At 45.5% G+C, this 20,331-nt stretch overlaps 2 protein-coding genes across 7 annotated transcripts in view; one reads left to right on the forward strand and one right to left on the reverse strand.

Moving 5' to 3' along the window:
* ATATH8 (Protein kinase superfamily protein) overlaps positions 1 to 20,331 on the forward strand; it is a 164,301-nt gene that overhangs the window by 137,977 nt on the left and 5,993 nt on the right. For all 6 annotated transcript variants that reach the window (XM_086491144.1, XM_086491152.1, XM_086491160.1 and 3 more), the window contains one exon: positions 3,452 to 3,564. In XM_086491144.1, coding sequence (XP_086347270.1) covers positions 3,452 to 3,564 — 113 coding nt within the window. The remainder of the gene's footprint in view (positions 1 to 3,451; positions 3,565 to 20,331) is intronic.
* Positions 8,252 to 12,061, reverse strand: LOC147463797 (uncharacterized). The gene has a single exon (XM_086529540.1). It carries the CDS (start codon positions 9,373 to 9,375, stop codon positions 8,878 to 8,880), a length of 498 nt encoding a protein of 165 aa, XP_086385666.1. The 5' UTR covers positions 9,376 to 12,061; the 3' UTR covers positions 8,252 to 8,877.

The following is a 20,331-nucleotide window of genomic DNA, read 5'->3' on the forward strand; positions in this document are numbered from 1 at the left end:
GGTACTCCCATTTCCTGTAATCTGCGCATCAATCTAGCTCTGGGTACTGTGTCAAAAGCTTTGCGGAAGTCCACAAAGCTACAATAGATCGGTCTCCCATGAGATCTGCCCTCCTCAATGATGGCCCTGAGTGTCAGGATATGGTCAAGAGTAGAAAAGCCTCTCCTGAACCCTGCCTGCCCAGTTGCACGCGTTCCTTCCCTCTCTGCCCATGTACTCAGCTGTTGCTCAAGAATGGATGCATACAACCGTGCCAGTGTGTGTCGAATCATGATAGTGCGATAATTCCCAGGCTCCATGGGGTCTCTTGACTTGAAGATATGTACAATCGTAGATAGGCTCCAGGTGTCCGGTAGACCCTCACACATGTGCACGGTTAAACATAGTTGCTAGAAGCTCTGCTAGTAGGTCTTTGGCATGCATGAAATGCTCAACGACTAAGCCATGATGATCATATGCTCTCCCAGTCCTCAGCCTCTCAATAGCTTTCTTCACCATCTCAGCGGTGAAAAAAGCACATGTGTGTGGGCACGGGTCGGGGGGGTTGGGGAGGGGCGGCTGTCTCGGTACTGTGTACAAAGATGATGCGTACTGACCCCAGGTCTCTGTGGAGGCAATAGCAGGGGGGGGGGGGGGACTGCTCATGAAAGAGCCGCCACTCCTCAGGCGAGTCCTGCTCGAGTCGAGCCAAAAAAGCCCTCTTCTTCCGCCGCACCAAGCGTCGGAAGTCAGTCTGTGACTGTCTGGGAGTGACTTTCCCCATAAGCACGTCCCTCTGAAGATGGATGCAGATCTTCTTTAAATAACACTGCCACCCCCCCCGAGCCCCGTCCTCTGTGCTCTGATTTGTCTCCTGTCTGTAGGCTGTCTCCCACCTGTATTCACTGATGTGAGGCACGGATTGCCTGGGGGCCTGGTGTGTCTTAGAGGAAAAGATGATGTCTCTTCGAGTAAAGCTATCCTCAAAAGCACCCACATCAAGACGCATAGAGAGAGAGAGAGAGAGAGAGAGAGAGAGAGAATGTGCGATGGACTCATCGCGATAGAGAGAGGGAGCGGGAAGGGGGGCGGGGGGGACAGCGCGCGGGGTAGGGGTGCAGGGGCAGGGCCAAGGGGTGTGGTTGCGGGGGGGGGGGGGGGGGGGGGGGGGGGGGGGGGGGGGGGGGGGGGGGAAGGGGGGGACTCGGGGGGGTGCGGGTGCGGGTGCGGGGCGAGAGAGGGGGGGAGATTTACCTGCGCAGGGGCAGCAGCGGGGGCTAGGGGAAGTGGGAGCGCAGTGGCAGCAGCGGGGGGCGAGGGCAGCAGCGGAGAGAGAAAGAAAGAAAGATTTTTAACGTCTATGTCAGGCCGAAATCGGCCTATGAGACAAATCAAATGTACATTGTGTGTATGTCATCCGATTATCGGAAAGACAAATGAAACGGAGAGAGAGAGAGAGAGAGAGAGAGAGAGAGAGAGAGAGAGAGAGAGAGAGAGAGAGAGAGAGAGAGAGAGAGAGAGAGAGAGAGAGAGAGAGAGAGAGAGAGAGAGAGAGAGAGAGAGAGAGAGAGAGAGAGAGAGTATGGTGACCTGCTCTGCAGAAGAGGACCTAAAGACAGCTCGCCAGCACATGTCCTCGGGAGCCCCAGTTAATTTAGGTGGGTAACCTTCAACGAGGTGATTCCCACATGGGGGACCATAAGATGCCACCAAACGCCCTATAGTCTTGGTGCTAAAGAAGCAAGGAGGCCCTTAGTCATAAGGACAACTCTTCAGCAGCCAGGTGGTATTTAGTTTTAGAGCCAGTCATCCCCCTTTACAAATTTCAAGCCCAGTCACTAGTCCCAAGAGTGTGCGTGTGTGCATATGTATGTACTTACATATTTACGAAAATGGTTTCGGTGTTTCTCTTTTCCAAGACAAAATGATTCAAAACCTCAAAGCAGTGAAATTCTCTTTCGGTTTCACATTCATAGTGACAGTCTTTCCTTTCTAATATGTGGAACTTGAGAGGCGTAGAATATTCTTGTACTCTGTTAAGCAGAGAACTAATCAATGGTGGTAGAACATGAGTCATTCTCTTGTAGAAAATTCTGCTTGAACGGAATGACTGAGCTTGACATAATCAATATCAAGCTGCCAGCAAAGTGCTGGGATAGAAAGTAACTAGAATCAGAGCGTACTTTCTATTGACCTGTCCCCAAGCTTTGCGGGATATGATCATATAGTGCATGAGGCAAGAGGCAAGAAATAGCACTCATCACAGAGGAACTTAACCCCTATTCCTTCCTGACCTTAAGTAGGTGGTGAAAGTAACCAGACCTTAATGCTTATCACTCAAGGAAACTTTAGTGCAAGAATTCCCCAAAGAACCTCAGAGCCAAATGATGTTGACAAGGTTCCAGGACCATGCTGTTGATGTGGTAGTGACCATTGGCTCAAAAATTATCCACATGAGCCTTGAGTGAATCGATGTAGAGTGGTAAGATATTGCACAAAGTGTGGAATAACCCACCTCGACAATGATTTTCTGAGCCAGCGAGGAGCGTCTTTTGAGGATCCCGATACAAGTTTAGGGTTAATAGAGATACTAACTTCTGTGTCTTCTTTGCAGAGGGAGGAAGTTATCCCTCTCAATGTGGTCACGAGTTGCTCAAGCTCAAAGAACAGATGCATAAGATGTAGATCACAACCCTAGCAAGTCCTCCGAAAATAAAACGAGGAGAAGGTAATCAAGGAAGCTGACTCAATTTAGTGAAGTTTTCAGGAGAGAACCCTAGTCAAAATTCCATGTCAAGATCTAATGGTGAGAAAAGAAATCGGACAAGCATTTAAGAAAAACATAAAATAATAAGATATTGAGGATTCTTCATCAGGAGGAAGTTTCGGAGGAGTGATTGTAGATTAGGTAGGTGGGTTCCGTTTGGATGCAGCAAGGATTGCCTTGGAACATGGTGCCAAAAGCAAGTTGCCCACCAAGTATCAGCATATCCATGTGCCCTAAAGGAGGCGACAAGGGTTTAACTTAACAAACAGCTTTTTTGTGACACACTCAAACAATGCTGGAAAGGCCTCCACCGACTAAAGCACCTAAAACACCTAGATATCATAGGAAATTAGAAATCTCTCTTGCTGAGGACAGGGTAACCAAATAAAGAACGATTGCCAATTGCCCTGTTCAATAACACCACATGCCAATCATGGAAGCTTTTTTATCATGTGAAAGTAGAATATGGATTTAGTTTGTCGCACGAGCTGACTGCGGTGCTCATTATCTTGGTGGACATGTGTAGTCTGTTGCATGTAACTAACTTTGGACCTATGAACTTCAAAAGATTTGTTTTATTCACTGTTACTATAGTTTGTTCTCTTTGTTAAGCAAGCAGATGTTAGTTGGTGAATCGCGTCAAGTCATCACAGTCAATTCCTGATTTCATGGCCATTAACATTGACTTTTTTATGAGCGTGACAGGGTTAGCATTAGCAGTTGATCCTGATTTCCAGGTGTTTGCATCTTCCTATCCTTTTGTATTGCAGAAGCTGCTTACGGATGACTCAGTACCCTTAAAAAGAGTTTTGAGTTCTGTAAGTTCTAAATTTTTTACTTTAATCTAACCATCATTTGAAGAGAATGCTTTTGTCGAGAATTGTCAGAATTCCTTTAAAAAGCTTGCTTTATGCATGGATGTTCAGAAATAACATTCAACTTGACTTTCAGACAATTCAATGACACTTTGTTTTTGGTGGTCAGTTAATCATAGGGTGATATGTAAGTACCATAGTTGCAACACGTTTCAAATTATTAACATTTCAGAACATTTTGAATAGTTTCAGAAGCCTTGAAGCTGAAACGTTTCAGAGGGTCCCAGCATTTGGGCTTCTTCCAACTTTGAAAGTTTGCAGGTTTAACAAGAGAAAGCAAGTGCCACAATACAGGAATTAAAAGACATAATTTGCCAATAACATGTGAGCCCAATAACTTACATCTAGCAAAACATAGAATCAGATAAACATGAGACTGATAAGCCACTGTAGGCTCCATTACGAAAAGCTGATGGGCCATATGGGAAATCATCCAACATTATCAAAGGTGTAACATCACATTATAGAACCATGGTCCATACACAAAGTTTTCATCGGTTACCTGGCATCATCAATTGCAATAAAAGTGTGTATCAGAATTTCGAACATTTTGTGTGATAAATTTCACTTGGCTTTTTAGAAGCTGAATCACAGTCAAGAGCATCTAGGGTATGTTCACGGTACAATGCTTACGCGGTAGTCGATGCCATTGGATAATGGATGTATATTCTAGATCTATGGAGTCGTGTATGCTCAGATATGCGTGTGCACGCATGCGCTTTTTTTAAAAAAAAATGGTAAGATCTGCATCCCAGGACGAGCAAGGTGCTAATTTTTCACTGTGACACTAAGTGATCACACTCATTTGTGTGATTAGGTCTGCAGTGGCTCGAACCCTTGTTTAGCCTCTTTGTCAAGTGGTGCAAGTTGGCAAACCCAATCATTGAAAGTGAGAAAATGAAGAAGAGATCGAGAACCATGAGATACATGAGAATAGATGATCTTCACAACCATTTTTAATTTAAAAGAACAATTAAGAACACTAAAGTCTCAACCATGAACCCTCAACAGTCATACAAGCACAAATCCTAGTCAAATCCCAAACCTCTTTCATGGAATCTTGTAGCCTTTCCCCTAATTACATAGTCGTAACTTCAAACTGTTGAAAGGAAGTCACGAGCTTCCACCTTCATGATGACAATTTTTTTATTTTATAGCGATTTAAGAGCTTCCAAATTGGAGCTCACACACCGTTTTGATGAAGGAAAACCCTAATTCACTCCCTTACAAGCTCAAATACAAGATAGCTAGACTCCCTACACATAGCCAAACAGCTAGATACTACGACTATGTGTAGGAGCCCTCTCCCTAGATTAGATATTAGCCTACCTTATTATCGATCAACCTAAAAGGTACAATCATTGTGAGGCTTAAATATCAATCTAGGGAGTTTAAATGTCTAACAGCCTAAGTCTCTGGTCTGACAATGAAACATTGTCAGGCCTTGTGTTTAGAGATGTGTGTTCCTATCTAATACTAATAAAAATATTACAAAAGAACTACAAAAATTTCACCAGACACTGGACCAAAGAGAGGGAAACTTTGTAGAAATGGGTTCAAAGAATGAAATTTCATTCTATTAAGTATAGGATAGAAGGTTATTTTCTCTTGGTATAATAACAACTTGTAGCACCAAGGATGGAGGGTTCTCACTCGAATCCATTCAAACAAGCAAAACAGTTTGTTAGGCTTGAATGTGTTTTACAGGTGTCGACAGACCGTTACCGATTGTGTTCCTTGTCCTAAATAAACATATAGAGTTATTACCATACGAGGTGTAACCGAAGTACATATCAATTGAGCAAAAGACCCAGTAGCTGATTTTACACGATTTTTACCCTTAGATGTGCTCGGTTTAGAAGTAGAGGCTATATGATACTTCAAAGTATATTTCTACTACTGTATCAAATGCTCTGCTCCTCTAAGAAATCTAGCGTCCCTTTCGGTTTTTATTTTTATTTTAATGAATGAGCAAAGTTACAACTCCCGCGGGCCCTCTGCTCTCAGACTCTGCGTCCAGATTCTCTGAGGGAAAGAGGGGCCTTGGGTTCTATTTAAAGGCTCTTGGCCTCAAAAGCAGTTACATGAAAACCTTCTAACTCAAAAGCTTCAAGCCCAAAAGCTGCCAGTAAAAAATGCCGTTGTCTGTACACTGCCACGTCAGTATTTGTCAGCCCAAAACGTGGGGTTCCATACGGCATGCCACGTCAGCATGTTAACGCAAATTGCGGCGTTCGTACAACGTGCTCGCCAGCCCTTTTATTATGCCTAGTGTCCCTTTGGGCCGTGTCGGCACGTGCCGATAAGTTAGAACAACTTATAGCATGCCATGTCGTCATTTTGTGACATGGCCCCCCTCCCCTCGACTATGAAGCCGGGAATGGTCCCACATTAACCATTCCCTGCAATATTGCTCCTACCAGTGGCTCCTTGCATTCGCCGGTCGCCATGTGGTCACAGTATTATATGGAATGGTCACCTCAGTGACCATTGCCCACATTCCCTACACTATACTAAAGAGAGTCACCAAGGTAAAGGACTACCAAATTGCTAATAGAATGCTTTCATACCCTTGTTATTTTTCTTATCTCTAGTAAAGAGAGGGTGTAGCCAAAAGTATTATGTAGGGTATGTAAAAATTCCTAGAGGAAGGAGATGTATGACATCTATTAACACCAGTGCTAAACGTATATGTGTGTGTGTGTGTGTGTGTGTGTGTGAGAGAGAGAGAGAGAGAGAGAGAGAGAGAGAGAGAGAGAGAGAGAGAGAGAGATCCTAGGGGATCGAGAGCAGCTTGTGTTTCGCCTTCACCTGCTTGCTTTCATCATGATAGCCCAGTCTTATCTACCTACACCATCACAGTAGGTATCACTTTTAGCCTATAACCCACAGCACAACTTGCACATGCCTCCAGCCACCTGCATCCGCCCTCCACCAGGCCCTCCCACACCTATACAGTTTCACGAGCATCTGCCCAAGGCCCATTTGTAGCCTCACACCCATTTGCACACAGCCCACACACAGACCTACACCTGCTTGTATTGGCAGACACAAGCCCTTCAGTAGCCTCATTTCATGTCCTGAAAGTGGTCTACATGGGGGTCTACTGAACGCTCGTGGTAAGGAGCTTGAGAGAAGGATGGAGTTTGACGAGAGAACGAGAGAGAGAGAGAGAGGAGCTTGAGAGAGAGAGGTAGAAGCGACATTGGTTCTTTGAGGGTGTTGTGCTTTCCGCCAAAAAAGAATAGGTAGAAGCTAGAGCTCCATATCCAAGATTAAATCTTTAGCAAGGAGAGTAGCTCATTAGAGACGTTGAGAGCTTGAGGAAGAGGTGAGACAAGCCCCCAAACAGTCCCAAATAAGCCCTCCAAATAGCCCCAAACCTGTCCCCAAATAGCCCCAATTCTGTCCCAAACAAGTTAAAAAAACATTTGACTTTTTTGGTTGACCATTCCGGATGCCCGTTCCAAGTGCCATTCCACTCCATTCCCCCTATTAGGGGTCAGCATTCCAATTACACCCCATTGCGGAACGGTGTTCCGTTCTTGACTCCATTTCGGTAGCGGCACCCATTGTTAGGTCGTTCGGAACGTTTAGGGTGCGTTCCGCCCGTTCCCTGTTACATTGAGGAGAGCAACCTATAGTCCAACATACTCCAAAATCTCTCATCCCAAGAGTTTTAGAGTTTGGCATCTCAAGTGAACTGCCCAATGTGGTCCCATAATGTATTTTGGCTCTTAGGTATTTATTTTACATATTTGTCAAAGTCCTGGTAGGGCAATTTACTGAGGCTGGTATATACAAAACCCCTTGCCTCCATTGTATTTTACACATTCAGTTATTCGTTGCCAAGGTTGATTCGTTCAGGATACTCTCTCTCTCTCTCTCTCTCTCTCTCTCTCTCTCTCTCTCTCTCTCTCTCCCTCCCCGCTTGCGCATCGTCAACTTTGACATGGTATCAGAGCCCTTGGTGGAGCTCCGTGCTTGAAGAGCTTTGGTGGAGGAGCACCCGTTGAGAAGAAGTTGAACCCCGTTGTCGCCGGCACCCTTCACCTCCCACTCTCTGCTACTTGCGTTTTGAAACGCTGCAATTTGGTGTCGCTTTCCCCCTCCTCTATTGGCTATCGCTATCCTTTCTTCTAAGGAAGAAAGTTGAGGGTAGCGAATCCGAGGTGTATCGAGTAGTCCAAGGCCTTCTATTGGGGCGTCCATGGTAGCTTCTTCATGACTTGGTCTCACTATTGATGTCCACTATGAGCTGCAGAGAGGGTGTTAAGAGTTTTGGCATCTTAAGTGAGTTGCCCAATGCGGTCCCATTATTTATTTTGGCTTTTGTGTATTTATTTTACTTATTTGTCAAAGTCTGGGTAGGGCAATTTACTGAGGCTGCTATATATGCAACCCCTTGCCTCCATTGTATTACACATTCTGTCATTCATTGCCAAGGGTGATTGGTTCAGGCGATTCTCTCTCTCTCTCTCTCTCTCTCTCTCTCTCTCTCTCTCTCTCTCTCTCTCTCTCTCTCTCTCTCTCTCTCTCTACTGGTATCTTCCTTGGTGACGATCTCACCCTGTCTCGCAGCTTTTCCACAAGCAAGAAGTCATGCCAGAGATTAGGGCCGCAAGAGAAAAGGGGAAGACAACTTTTTACAGAGAAGGAAGAGTGGTCATTATGGAAAGACGCCCTACATGACGGTGCAAGACAAGGTTGTACCGTACGTAATGTACGGGTCGTGACTGTACGTACTGTACGTCGTGCCGTATGGATAAATTTTTTAGGTACGAAAAAATACGTACCTTTGTTAAAAAACAATGAATGAGAGGAAATTTAAGAAAATTTTATTTTCCTCGTTAGAGGGTTGACCAATCTATACCCTGCAAAGTACTTGGGGACACATGACTACACACATTATCCACTAGAGATTCACTTAACTTCAAAACAAGTACCAACCTTCAAGAACAACGTAAAAACATTTCTACCTTCTGACAAGAGAACTCAGAACAATGACAAACCTTCAAGCATGAAGCTTCAAGCAATTGAACAAAAGGTAAGTTGCTGACAATAAACTCAGAAATGTGCAAACATTGCTTCAAGACTCAAGTAGCCCACATGGCACAAACTGCTAATAAGGATGGAACCAAAATAATGACAAATGTCAAGCCAAAATGGCTCCTGATAGAGCGTACATAAAAAACAACATCCTGCTGGAATATGTGAAAATGTCTAGACTCTAGACTAGTAACCAGTCACTAGTGCCTAGTGAAACTCATCGTTAGAAGAAGAAGAAGATGATGCTGAAAAGAGCATATCGCCATCTGCCACGACATTGCCCTCGTCATCAAACTCTGGCTCTATCACCATAGCATATGTGGCCTCGTCTACACCAAATGGGTCTGGATCACTATCCTCCTCTCCCTCTGGAGTGTGAATGAGACGGACTGCCTCATTCGCACGCTGCCAAGGAGTACGTATGGGTAGCTTGCCTTTGCGGATGCTCTTCCGTCGTGCACTCCCCTCACCTGTATCCTGGAGGCGTAATGAAATGTTGTAAGCACGTGCACGAGACCTTGTCACACGCCGATCGACATCCTCTAGCTCTCTATGAAGCGTGCGTACTATCTCCTCCTGCTCATCTCTGATATGCTGGTCCGCCTCCTCCACAGTAGGATCAACTACCAGCGTGATACGTGAGGGATCAACCTGTTGTACAATGTACATTTTGTTAACAATAGTGTAAATAAGAAACATATACATAGGATGTCATACTACATCGTGAGACTACCTGCTTGGGTGTCCCCAAAGCGTGGTAAGAGCGCACAAGCCTCATGTTGGCCTTGCAATACACTAGCTTCTCTAACTGAGAAGTGCTAAGGCGATTCCGGATCTTGGTATGGATCAAAGAGTAAGTGCTCCAGTTGCACTCACAAGCACCCGCTGAGAAATCCTGCATTAAAGCAATTGCCGGTGTCGTTGGCACGATTTAAACGCATTGTGCAAGACCCAAGATAGAGAAATAAAGCATAGTAACAGGGAACGGGCGGAACGGGGCCCTCCCGTTCCCGGAACGCGTTCCCAAGCCCGACGTCTCCTCGAAACGAAAACGGGACCGGAACGGCGTTCCCTTCCCATGCATAACCGGAACGGCATCCGGAACGCGGAACGGCAAATCCGGAACACCAAAGTTTCAAAAAATGACAGTTTGGGGCAGGTTTTTTGAACTTTTGGGGGGGTGTTATTTCCATCCTCTCCTATATAAAGAAGGGCTTTAAACCCTCTCTCTCTGAAGCTCTCTACCTCACCCTCTCCCTCAAGGCTCTCTCTCCCTCTCCCTTTCCCTTCCCCTCAAGGCTACCGTTCCGGCCTTCATTCCCGTTCCGCCACCCCAAGGGCCCCCCGTTCCGGAAACGTCCCGGAGCCCCCCGTTCCCGTTCCCCGTTCTCGTTCCGTGTAACTATGAAATAAAGTGAGATTTAAAAGATACCTACGAGAGCAAACGTAGAGCCATAGGAATCAGGCATGGAAGACCTTGGCGACCATAACTCTGCCACCAAATGCTACTTGACGTAAAAACGATGGCCCCAAGTTGTTCATGTACTTGCACATCTCTGCATCTATTGCCAGCTGCTTGTGCTCCTCAAACGAATCATTAATGTACTCCTCCTTTAGTGTGAGGAGATCACTCTCATGAAACAACTTTGGGGTCTTGTAAAAAGGATGGAGTAAAGCAGCCATCCCATGAATAGGACGACTCATAAACTTCCACCTTCTATCTATAAAGAATAGGATATCATCTCGCCTGCAAAAAAATCAGCAATGATCACACTCAAATTAGCAATGGATTCATGGCCTAGATGTAAAAAGAATGTCATGCAAAAATCTGACACTCACCGCTCCTGAGTCAAGGCTTGGCATGCCGTGATGTGGCTCTTTATCTACATGAAGAGATGGTAGACAAGGCCTTATGTCGAGCCCTCCATGTCCGTGACTTGTAGCAAGACATACATTGGCTGCAAAGCCACTATCAAGGTATGGACCTCTGTCCAAAAAGACTCATCCAACACACGCCTCTGAATGGCTTTTGTGTTCTCAATGTTTGCACGAGCCATGTTTCTCCACTTTGGGTCCACAACTATCTGCAATAGTGGATCCCTCACCTTGGAGAGTCTTTGCAACACCAAATACATATATGCAAACCTGGTCCTTGAGGGCCGCACCATATCAAGGGTACTATGGCTACGAAAGATGGCTAAGGCCTGATGCTTCTTTCGGAAGAATGTGGTCAATCTAGTAGCCTCTGAAATTGTTGGCTGCACCCAAGGCAGTTTGCCTATGTCCTCCATCAACAAATCTAAACAATGGGCTGCACATGGAGTCAAAAAAATGTGAGGAAACTGTGCCGTTACCATTTCTCCCATAGCTTTGCAGTTGGCTGCATTATCTGTGACAACCTCAACCACATTCTCTTTACCAACGTCATTGATGGCCCTTAAAATATGCTCAAAAATGAATTCACCTGTGATCTTATCTCTTGCCTTTCTTGCATCATAGCACGCAAGAAATATGTACCAAGACAAGAAGACACAAATATGTTAATGATGTGTCGCCTACGTACATCACTCCATCCATCAGAGATGATGGTGCATCCAAATTGCTGCCATCCAGCCTTAACAGGCACCACCTCCTTATCGATCAAGGCCTTCTGCTCCTCTAGTGTTGTGGTGCACATCTTTTTGTAATCCAGGCCATATCATGTATCTGTGGCACCAGCACCTAGTTGGGCAATGGACCTCACCATCCTCTTCCATTGTTCAGTCTTCAAGACATTGAAACTGACGTTGCACTCAATGAGAGTGCGAGCAATCTCCATCTCATCCACTTTCTGACGCTCTTTTACCCAAGACACAGAATGCACACGTGAAGGCAAGGTGGTCTGCCTACGCACATGCACATCACCAACCTCCTCATTCTCCTCTTCTTGCATGATACGAGAGCCCTCTTCTTGTTTCCAATTTGCTGAGACCCTAAGCTCTTCTCCATCTGTGTAGAAGAGTCACCAAGCTGTCCAAGAAGAGCATCTTGCAAAGGTCTTCTGTTTGTTGTGCCACTTTTCCTTTGTCTGTTGTTGCAAATGCAGGGAATTTCTCATCAATCAATGCTTCCCGCACACCTAGAGGTACCTTCTTGCACTTGCCACAATTATTTGTGCAATTGATGCCAGTTAGATGCATCACAACTCGAGTGATTGTACTCGACAGCGTGAAACCACAGTACTTGCATGACCACTTGCAACAACCTGATCAAGCCTGCCCAGGAGTATTCACAACTTCAATTACATTGGTGTGCTCTTCCACAAAGGGTTCGTAGGTTTCGGCATGATGAAAACAGCGTGCTAAAAACATGCAAATAATAAGGTCACAGGTGAGAGTTGAGACTGGTGTATTCTCTCGCAGAGAGAGAGAGAGAGAGAGAGAGAGAGAGAGAGAGAGAGAGAGAGAGAGAGAGAGAGAGAGAGAGAGAGAGAGAGAGAGAGAGAGAGAGAGAGAGAGAGAGAGAGAAAGAGGGGGGGAGAGAGAGAGAGAGAGAGTTGGGGGGGGGGGGACCTGGTTCTGCACAATGTTTTGCACTTTCTTTGTAACGCTCTACAACGGCAATGTGCAGCGAAAAAGACACGCAAAACGAATCCCAGATAGCCTAAAAGGGCTGTAATTTTTATTTTTATTTTTCAAGCACCGTACTGTACGATCCGTACGCGTACTGTACGGATCACTACGGACGTACCGTACAGTAAGGTTCAATACGTACGTGTTGGTACAACCCTGGTGCGAGACCTATGGGACCACACTCAGTAGGGCGGTTTGGAACTGTAATCGTTCGTATAGACTTGATGTGGGGGCCTTTAAGGACAGCTTCAGAGACAGAGACATTGTTTTCTACTCAGAGACTCATCAAGCACATGGACAGCTGCTGATGCTGCATGTATTAGGATACAGAGGGGAGAGAGCTTGCCGGACATGCACCATATCTGAGCATGGGACTAGAGGATCAGGAGGTGTAGCAGTTCTTTTTAGAGAGGAGCTCCAGCCACTACTGCACATAGTTCGGAGAGATGATCAAGCCAGATACATGTGGGTTAGGCTGAGGGCAGAGACTGGACGTTTCTTGTACGTGGCCATATGCTATTTTCTTCCTAGCAATTCAGTATATGCTTCACCCATAGGAGAGACTCCATACTCTGGACTTGATGATGATATTTGGGAGTTCTCCAGGGATGGAGACATCATACTATTGGGGATATCAATGCCCGTACAGGCAGTCCACAGACGGTTTTCTATGACACCTCAGAGGAGATGCTCAGAGAGCTAGAGCCAAAGGAGATTGGGCTTGAGAGATGCTCACAGGACAGAGAGCATACAAAGTATGGGAGATACCTCAGGGAGATGATGACTACTCACAGTTTAGCCATACTGAATGGCTTACCGACATTCCCATCATCTACATGTTTTACTTGTTTTCCACACAGACATGGAGCCAGTACTGTAGACTACGTTCTGACACATCCAAGCTTTATCTCTCACATTCAGGATTTTACAGTGGGGCCCATGCCTGTTGGGATAGCAGTTTATCATGCACTTTTGACATTATCAGTCTCCTTTGAGTACAATCACTTCAGGCCTCACGGGGTGGTAGACATCCACGCTATACTTTTACACCAGAGACGGACTCAGTCTATGCAGAGGAGATTTGTAGACTTTTATGCACATCAGAGCCAGTATACACAATGGACGAGATCAGGATCTATGCTGACAGTGACATTACATGGGACAGCGACAGAGGCATACCCACACACTCAGCTTGGTCAGAGACGTCGATCTGGGCACATGCCTCAGAACAGCTGGTATGATGAGGAGTGTCGACAGATGAGAGCTCAAATGCAACGGGAGCTTGCATTGGGAGTGATCACCTATAGACAGTCTCGTATTGCGACATGACGACTAGTACGACGGAAGAAGCGAGCTTTCTCGGTCCAGATGGAGCAGGATTTATATCAGATCTTCCTTAGTAGAGATTTAGGAGAGGCTTGGCGTCTATTCCATGAGCAGTCTCCCGCACGAGTGATTAATTCTACAGAGGTATGGGGGCAGTATGCAACATCATTATACATTGTACCTGGACAACCACCACTACTAGATCCACCACAACCATGTCCGGCTACGAGCACTTCCTTTACCACTGAGATGGTAAAGGAGGCCATTAACAGGATGAAGGCCAGACGGGCAGAGCAGAGCACATTATGCATGTTGGGGACTTGTTGGCAGAGATGCTTGCACGGTTGTTCAATCGTGTCATGTGCGAGGGCTCTCCTGAGTCTTGGAGATTGTCTACTATCGTACCTATCTTCAAGACGGTAGACCCCACAGTGCCGGGGAATTACCATACTATCATGGTAGGACACACATTGGCACAGTTGTATGTATCCATCCTTGAGCATAGGCTGAGCAGTTGGGCAGAGATTATGGGCATACAGGCACCTGGACAGGTTGGTTTCAAGAGGGGTTTCTCGACACTGGATCATGTCTTTACACTCAGAGCTATCATTGAGGAGGGTCGAGCACATGGTAGACAGATACATTGCAGCTTTGTGGACTTCCGCAAAGCTTTTGACACAGTACCGAGGGCCAGATTGATGCGTCGACTTATGGAATTGGGGGTACCCACATAAGTGATATGGGGGATTATGGCATTGTACAGTTTAATTATGGGTCATGTACGCACATCAGAGGGGATATCTGACATAGTCCACTCCACTATCAGAGTGAAACAAGTTTGGGGACCATCTTTTGAAAGTGCTGGATGGATAATATGGAGAGGCCCTTGGTATCTATGATTTCTAGGTTGATTAGAGCCAAGATCTCAGTTCCACATGACATCATAGGAGCGGAGCTGGCTACCTCACCTATGGAGATTGAGGCACTTACCAGATCAGTATCATTTGTACATAGCTTATGGGACACCACCAGGGACAGATATGCTAGGCTTGCTCTTGAGTCATCCAGACAGCTGGCATTACAGGGAGATACATCATGTTGGTATGCACAGATGAGCTCATGGTTTCAGAGCCATGGTTTGAGCATGGACAGGCTGCCCCCTTTCTAGTATTCTCTTGATGCACCATCTTTGGCTCTTACACGGATGTAGATTACTAGACTCATTCGGCAGGATCTTATCCAACTTCATACCATGAGGACATGGATAGAGCTATCACGGGAGTTGGGTACGAAGAGGGCTTTCTACGTATCTCTCTGTAGAGGACGTGGTCTTAATAGGGAAGATGCTTATCTGGTACTTTTTCCATCCACCTTGGACAGCTTAGCAGACAAATGGTACATCCAGTTTGCAGAGAATCATTTTGCAACTTGGGCAGCCTTAAGAGAGCAGTTCTGTGCAGCTTTCAGGCCAGGTGACTACCAGGAGAAGGTGTTGGATGAGTTGGCCAACATAGTGCTCCAGCCAGAGGAGACTTTTGCAGAACTTATGACGAAAACCAAGTCTCTGGTTGCCAAGCTTTTCCAGCAACCAGGTGAATTTATGGTTAAGAAGTGGGTAGAGAAGGCGCTTCCCAAAAGTTCTGAACAAAAACGACGAGAGAGTCTCCGACCCGACGCCACTCTCGAAGAGTTCATCGCAGCTGCTACGAGGATAGAGGGGGCTAGGAAGCTGTTCACCAACCCCCCTCACATAGCGACCCCCTCTGTGTTTTTGGAAAGTCCTTCTGATTCTTTAACTTCTTTACAAGGGGAACTGGAAGCCCTAAAGTTACAGCGAGCTCTTCAAGAGGAGAGGTCCTTCTCTCTTAGACAAGAAAAGCCTCCACATCACGAGGCATTGGAATAGATTAAGCGCGAGTTGGAGGAGCTCAAGTGTCAGCAAGAGACCAAGGCTACGGTTTGGTGTAGCTCATGTCGCTCTCCAGGGCACCCTCCACAGGAATGCCCCCTTCGGGTGTACTACCGCTTCTGTGAAAAATCTGGACATGAGGACAAGGACTGTTACTACCTCAAGGGATTGCGACAAATACAGCAAAGTCTTGGTCCTACTCTTCAACAAGCGCCAGCACCTAGTAGTAGTATCTAGTTCCATCCTGTGAGAGGACTGGCCCCAAACCCTAGCGCCTCTCTCGGTATTTCTTTATATTGCATCAATACACGAGACTCGGAGTGGCAGAGTTCCACCCTATGAGAGCACTGGCCCCATCTTTCGGTATTTCTTTATATTGCATCAGCAAAATACAACTCCCATGACTCTGCTCTGCATCTCCCGCGGGTAGAGTGTTATAGTGAGAGCCCATGGGTCTCATTTAAAGGCCCTAGGCCCAAAAGCAATTTATATGAAAAGCATTCAAGTTCTAAAAGCTTCTCGACTCCCCAAAAGCAATCAACACAAAAGCAAGAAACATTGGTATGTTGTACCACGACTGCGCGTAAAACGCGGAATTGTCTATACACTGTTGCCATGTCAGGATGTCAGTGAAATTTTCGGGTTTACATACAGGGTGCCATGTCATCAGCTGAGTTCGTAGATGCTTTATTATAATTAGCTCTAGAAACTTGAACCCCATCGAACGAGGTCCCATAAGTTGGTGAGAACTTCTTTTAAGACTTTTCCCCACTCGACGAGGATGTGTAAGTTGGGAAGACTTCTGTTGCTGCTTCTTCTCAGGGTTTACGCCCCTTGGCCAAGATTTGCAGGGTGGCTTCGTTCTTCAATGGCTTGACACGTCAGCAGTTTGTGACATCCCCCCTTCTTGAAAGAAGAGTAATCGTCCGTGATTTCTGTATATCTACAAAACAACTCAAGTTAGCTCAAACATTTCCGAGGGGACTTTCTGAGGGACAATCAATTTTCTCATCCCAAATCAGAGCTCTTGATGTTGTGGGTCGTTGACTTGCCCGAAAACTCTCATCCAATAAGGATTTCGAGACCGCGTTGATCTCTAACAAGTGTCTCGATGGACTAAAATTACGTACCCAGGCAATCTCACCCAATTAGGAATATTTTTAGTGGTTGGCACATTACAATGCAACATAAATGCTCACATATGCATGTTACAAGACATAGAAACATATAGCTGCCGATGAACACTCCTCTAGCAAATAACCATCTTGGTTCAGACCATGAGCTGTTTAACGATTCCCTCATCACTCCTGCCGCAAATAACCTAAAAAAGGTCTGGGCCATGAGATATAGAGGCCTTATACAACCAAACCATAGCCTTTGTCATTTGGAGGTACTGAGAGTAACCACTACTCAGACTTCTTAATACTCCCTCTATAAATAACCATCCAGGTCGGGGCCATGAGTAACAACAACAATACTCCTCCCGCAAATAACCACAAGGGTCCGGGCCATGAGTAAAAAACAGTACTTTTCAAACATTCAATACTCCCCTGGCAAATAACCACAAGGGTCCAAGCCATGAGTATGTGTAAGCATTCTCAAACATCATTCTCAATCCTCCACCCGGGAGTAAATTAGGAATCATTGAAACCAGTAATAAAACCAGAGTCAAACAGTTCAAATCGGCACAAGGGTCCGGGCCATGAGTATCCGTAAGTATTCTCAAACATCATTTCTTAGTCCTCCAACTGGGAGTAAGTCACCAATTATTTAAATCAGTATTAAAACTAGAGTCAAACAGTTCAAATCGGCACTAAGACAGGTTTAAAATAGATACCATCCATTTCAAACACATTCCAAACAGGATCACCAAACAAGTTCACAAACAAAATTTAGAAAAGTGCTAAATCAAACGGAAAAAGCATTCTCGACGTCAGTGGAGCTCGAAAGTCGACTTGGCTTCCATCCTGAAACACCATTATTAGGGTTAGATTTCTTCTATAAGGTTGTAGCCGAACGCAGAATGGTCCATAAGCTTTTGAATTGACAACGTTCTTATATCGGTTCAAGAAGAGACCTCTACTGAGAGATGTCGAAAAATTTCTAGTTGTAATATGCTCGGGTTTCCGTGGCAAGCATTTCAGGATACCCCTCTCTGTTAGAAGCTGCACTCCGAAGGAAGATGTGAGAAGGCATGTAACGTCGGGTAAAAAAAATTCTTGAAAGCTTGCCAAGTCCTTGGAGTGTGTGACCTGGTAGCTATAGACTTCCACCACGGATGGCAGTGCTTCTGAGTAAAATATGGCTTATGCCCCCTAGGACAGAGCAATGAAGACGGGAGTGTGATTGATGCGCGGTGAACTAAGGGTGGGAGTGACTAATAAGTCCGGGCTTGAGCCACGAAGATTCTTTGATAAAATTTCCTTTCAAACTTGGAAGCGCCATCTTGCTCTGTCTACTCTTTGGTAGGCACTGAATGCTCTTAAAAAAGCACATGCCTGAAGTTCTGATACCACTGTAACGGGACGGGCACCACGTGCCTATGGGAAAGAATAGGTTGAACAACTTTAAGCACTTCAAAATTCAAATAACAACAGAACTGAAAGAGATGCACGACACAGGAGATGGAGAGTGGCAGAGTTCTACCCCATGAGAGAACTAGCCCCAATTCCTAGCGCCTCTTTCAGTATTTCTTTATATTGCATCAACAAGGTACAACTTCCATGGCTCTGCTTGGCATCTCTCGTGGGTAGACTGCCAAAGTGAGAGCTCGTTTGAAGGCCTAGGCCCAAAAGCCATGAAAAGCATTTAAGTTTAAAAAGCTTCTGGACGATCCAAAAGCAGCCAACGCAAAAGCAGGAAAACTTTGTACACCACTGCCACTTCAGCACGTAAAATATAAAACTATCCGTATAGTCCTGCCACATCAAGATGGAGGAATTTTCAAGTAGTCCGTACAGGGTGCCACATCATTAGCTAATTTCACAAATGCTTTATTTTAATAAGCTCTAGACACTTGGTGGGAACCTTTCTTAAGACTTTTCTCCACTCAGCGAGGATCTTTAAGTTGGTAAGACTTGTGTTGCTGCTTCTTCTTTGGGTTTAGGCCCCTCGGCTGAGATTTGCAGGTTGGCTCCGCTCTTCAGTGGCTTGACACATGAGCAGTTTGGTTTTGTTGCTACATAAGATTATGGTAGAAAGTCATGTCTCACCGTATGCAGGGCATCATGGTATAGATGTGTCGGTGAAATCGGTCGAGACATTCGTTTAATGGCCTATTTTGAGGATAGATGTGGATACCTTTATGCGAGCATGCGTAATTTGCCAAAAGGTCAAGTTTGAAAGGCAAAAGGCACCAGGGTTGTTACAACCACCGTCTATTCGAGATAAGCCATGGGAAAGTATTACTATGGATTTTATCTTTGATCTTCCAAGAACGCCGACAGGGAATGATGGTATATGGACCATTATTTGCAGGCTTATCAAATTAGGCCCATTTTATTCCTATCAAGAAGATGATCAAATCTGATCCGATGGCACGATTGCTCACGTACAATGTGTTCAAGTACCATGGTATTGTTGGAATTTGGCATCTTAAGCGAATTGCCCAATGTGATCCCATTATTTAGTTTGGCTCTTAGGTATTTATTTTACTTTATTGTCAAAGTCTGGGTAGGGCAATGTATTGACGTTGCTATATAAGCAACCCTCAACCCCCATTGTATCATCATCAATTTCATTACCAAGGTTGGTTGGTTCAGGAGACTCTCTCTCTCTCTCTCTCTCTCTCTCTCTCTCTCTCTCTCTCTCTCTCTCTCTCTCTCTCTCTCTCTCTCTCTCAGATGGGGAGATCCAGACGCCCATGACTGCGGGGAGGACTACACAACATCGACGGAGGCTGCATCAGAGGATTCGGGTCATTTTGGCTCGACATGCACGAGGCCCGGTCAAACTACTGACAATGGAGGAGATTGATGAGATCCGCCAGCGACCGATGCTGGATCTCCTGTGATCTAGCTATCCCAGCTAGCTGTTTAGCTGCTTAGTCCACACCTAGCAGTGTAGGATTCCATAGTATTTTATTTTGTCATTTTGTCATCTTGTTACTCTGACTTTGTATCAGATGCACCACATTGTAACTTTCTGGTCTCATAGGTCACTTTGGCCTTTTAAAGACGTTAATATAACATTTCATTTCATCTCTCTCTCTCTCTCTCTCTCTCTCTCTCTCTCTCTCTCTCTCTCTCTCTCTCTCTCATTCATCATTGCAGAGCTCGGACCACACTCATTCGATCGCTACCGGCACTCTCATCGACCGAGCACTGGAGCTACGGAGATCTAGACGGCCACGATTGAGGAGAGGGGCTACATAGCATTGACGGAGACTACAACAGAGGATTCGAGCCATACTCTCTCGGTATCCAAAGTGCCGTTGAGGATGGATTCTAGTAGTAGTATCTAGTTCTTTTGTACCCAGACATGGTATTAGATTCACCATTTTGTAATAGATTGGTTTCATAGGTCATTTTGGCCTTTTGAAGACGTTAGTATAACATTTCATATCTCTCTCTCTCTCTCTCTCTCTCTCTCTCTCTCTCTCTCTCTCTCTCTCTCTCTCTCTCTCTCTCTCTACGCTTCCGCGTCGTCGACTTTGATATAGTATTGGAGCCGTGTCGTGCTTGAAGAATCTTTGTGGAGGCAGAGCTGCATTGCAGAGTTAGAGAAGACCATCTGGTCGCCGGTGTTTAACCCTTCGCTTCTCCCTTGCATTTCAAAATGCAGCCCTTGCCGACGTTTGGTCCCCACCCTCTGTTG

This window comes from Adiantum capillus-veneris, chromosome 2, assembly GCF_014529385.1.
Source record: "Adiantum capillus-veneris isolate H3 chromosome 2, ASM1452938v2, whole genome shotgun sequence".
NCBI classification, from domain to species: Eukaryota; Viridiplantae; Streptophyta; class Polypodiopsida; order Polypodiales; family Pteridaceae; genus Adiantum; species Adiantum capillus-veneris.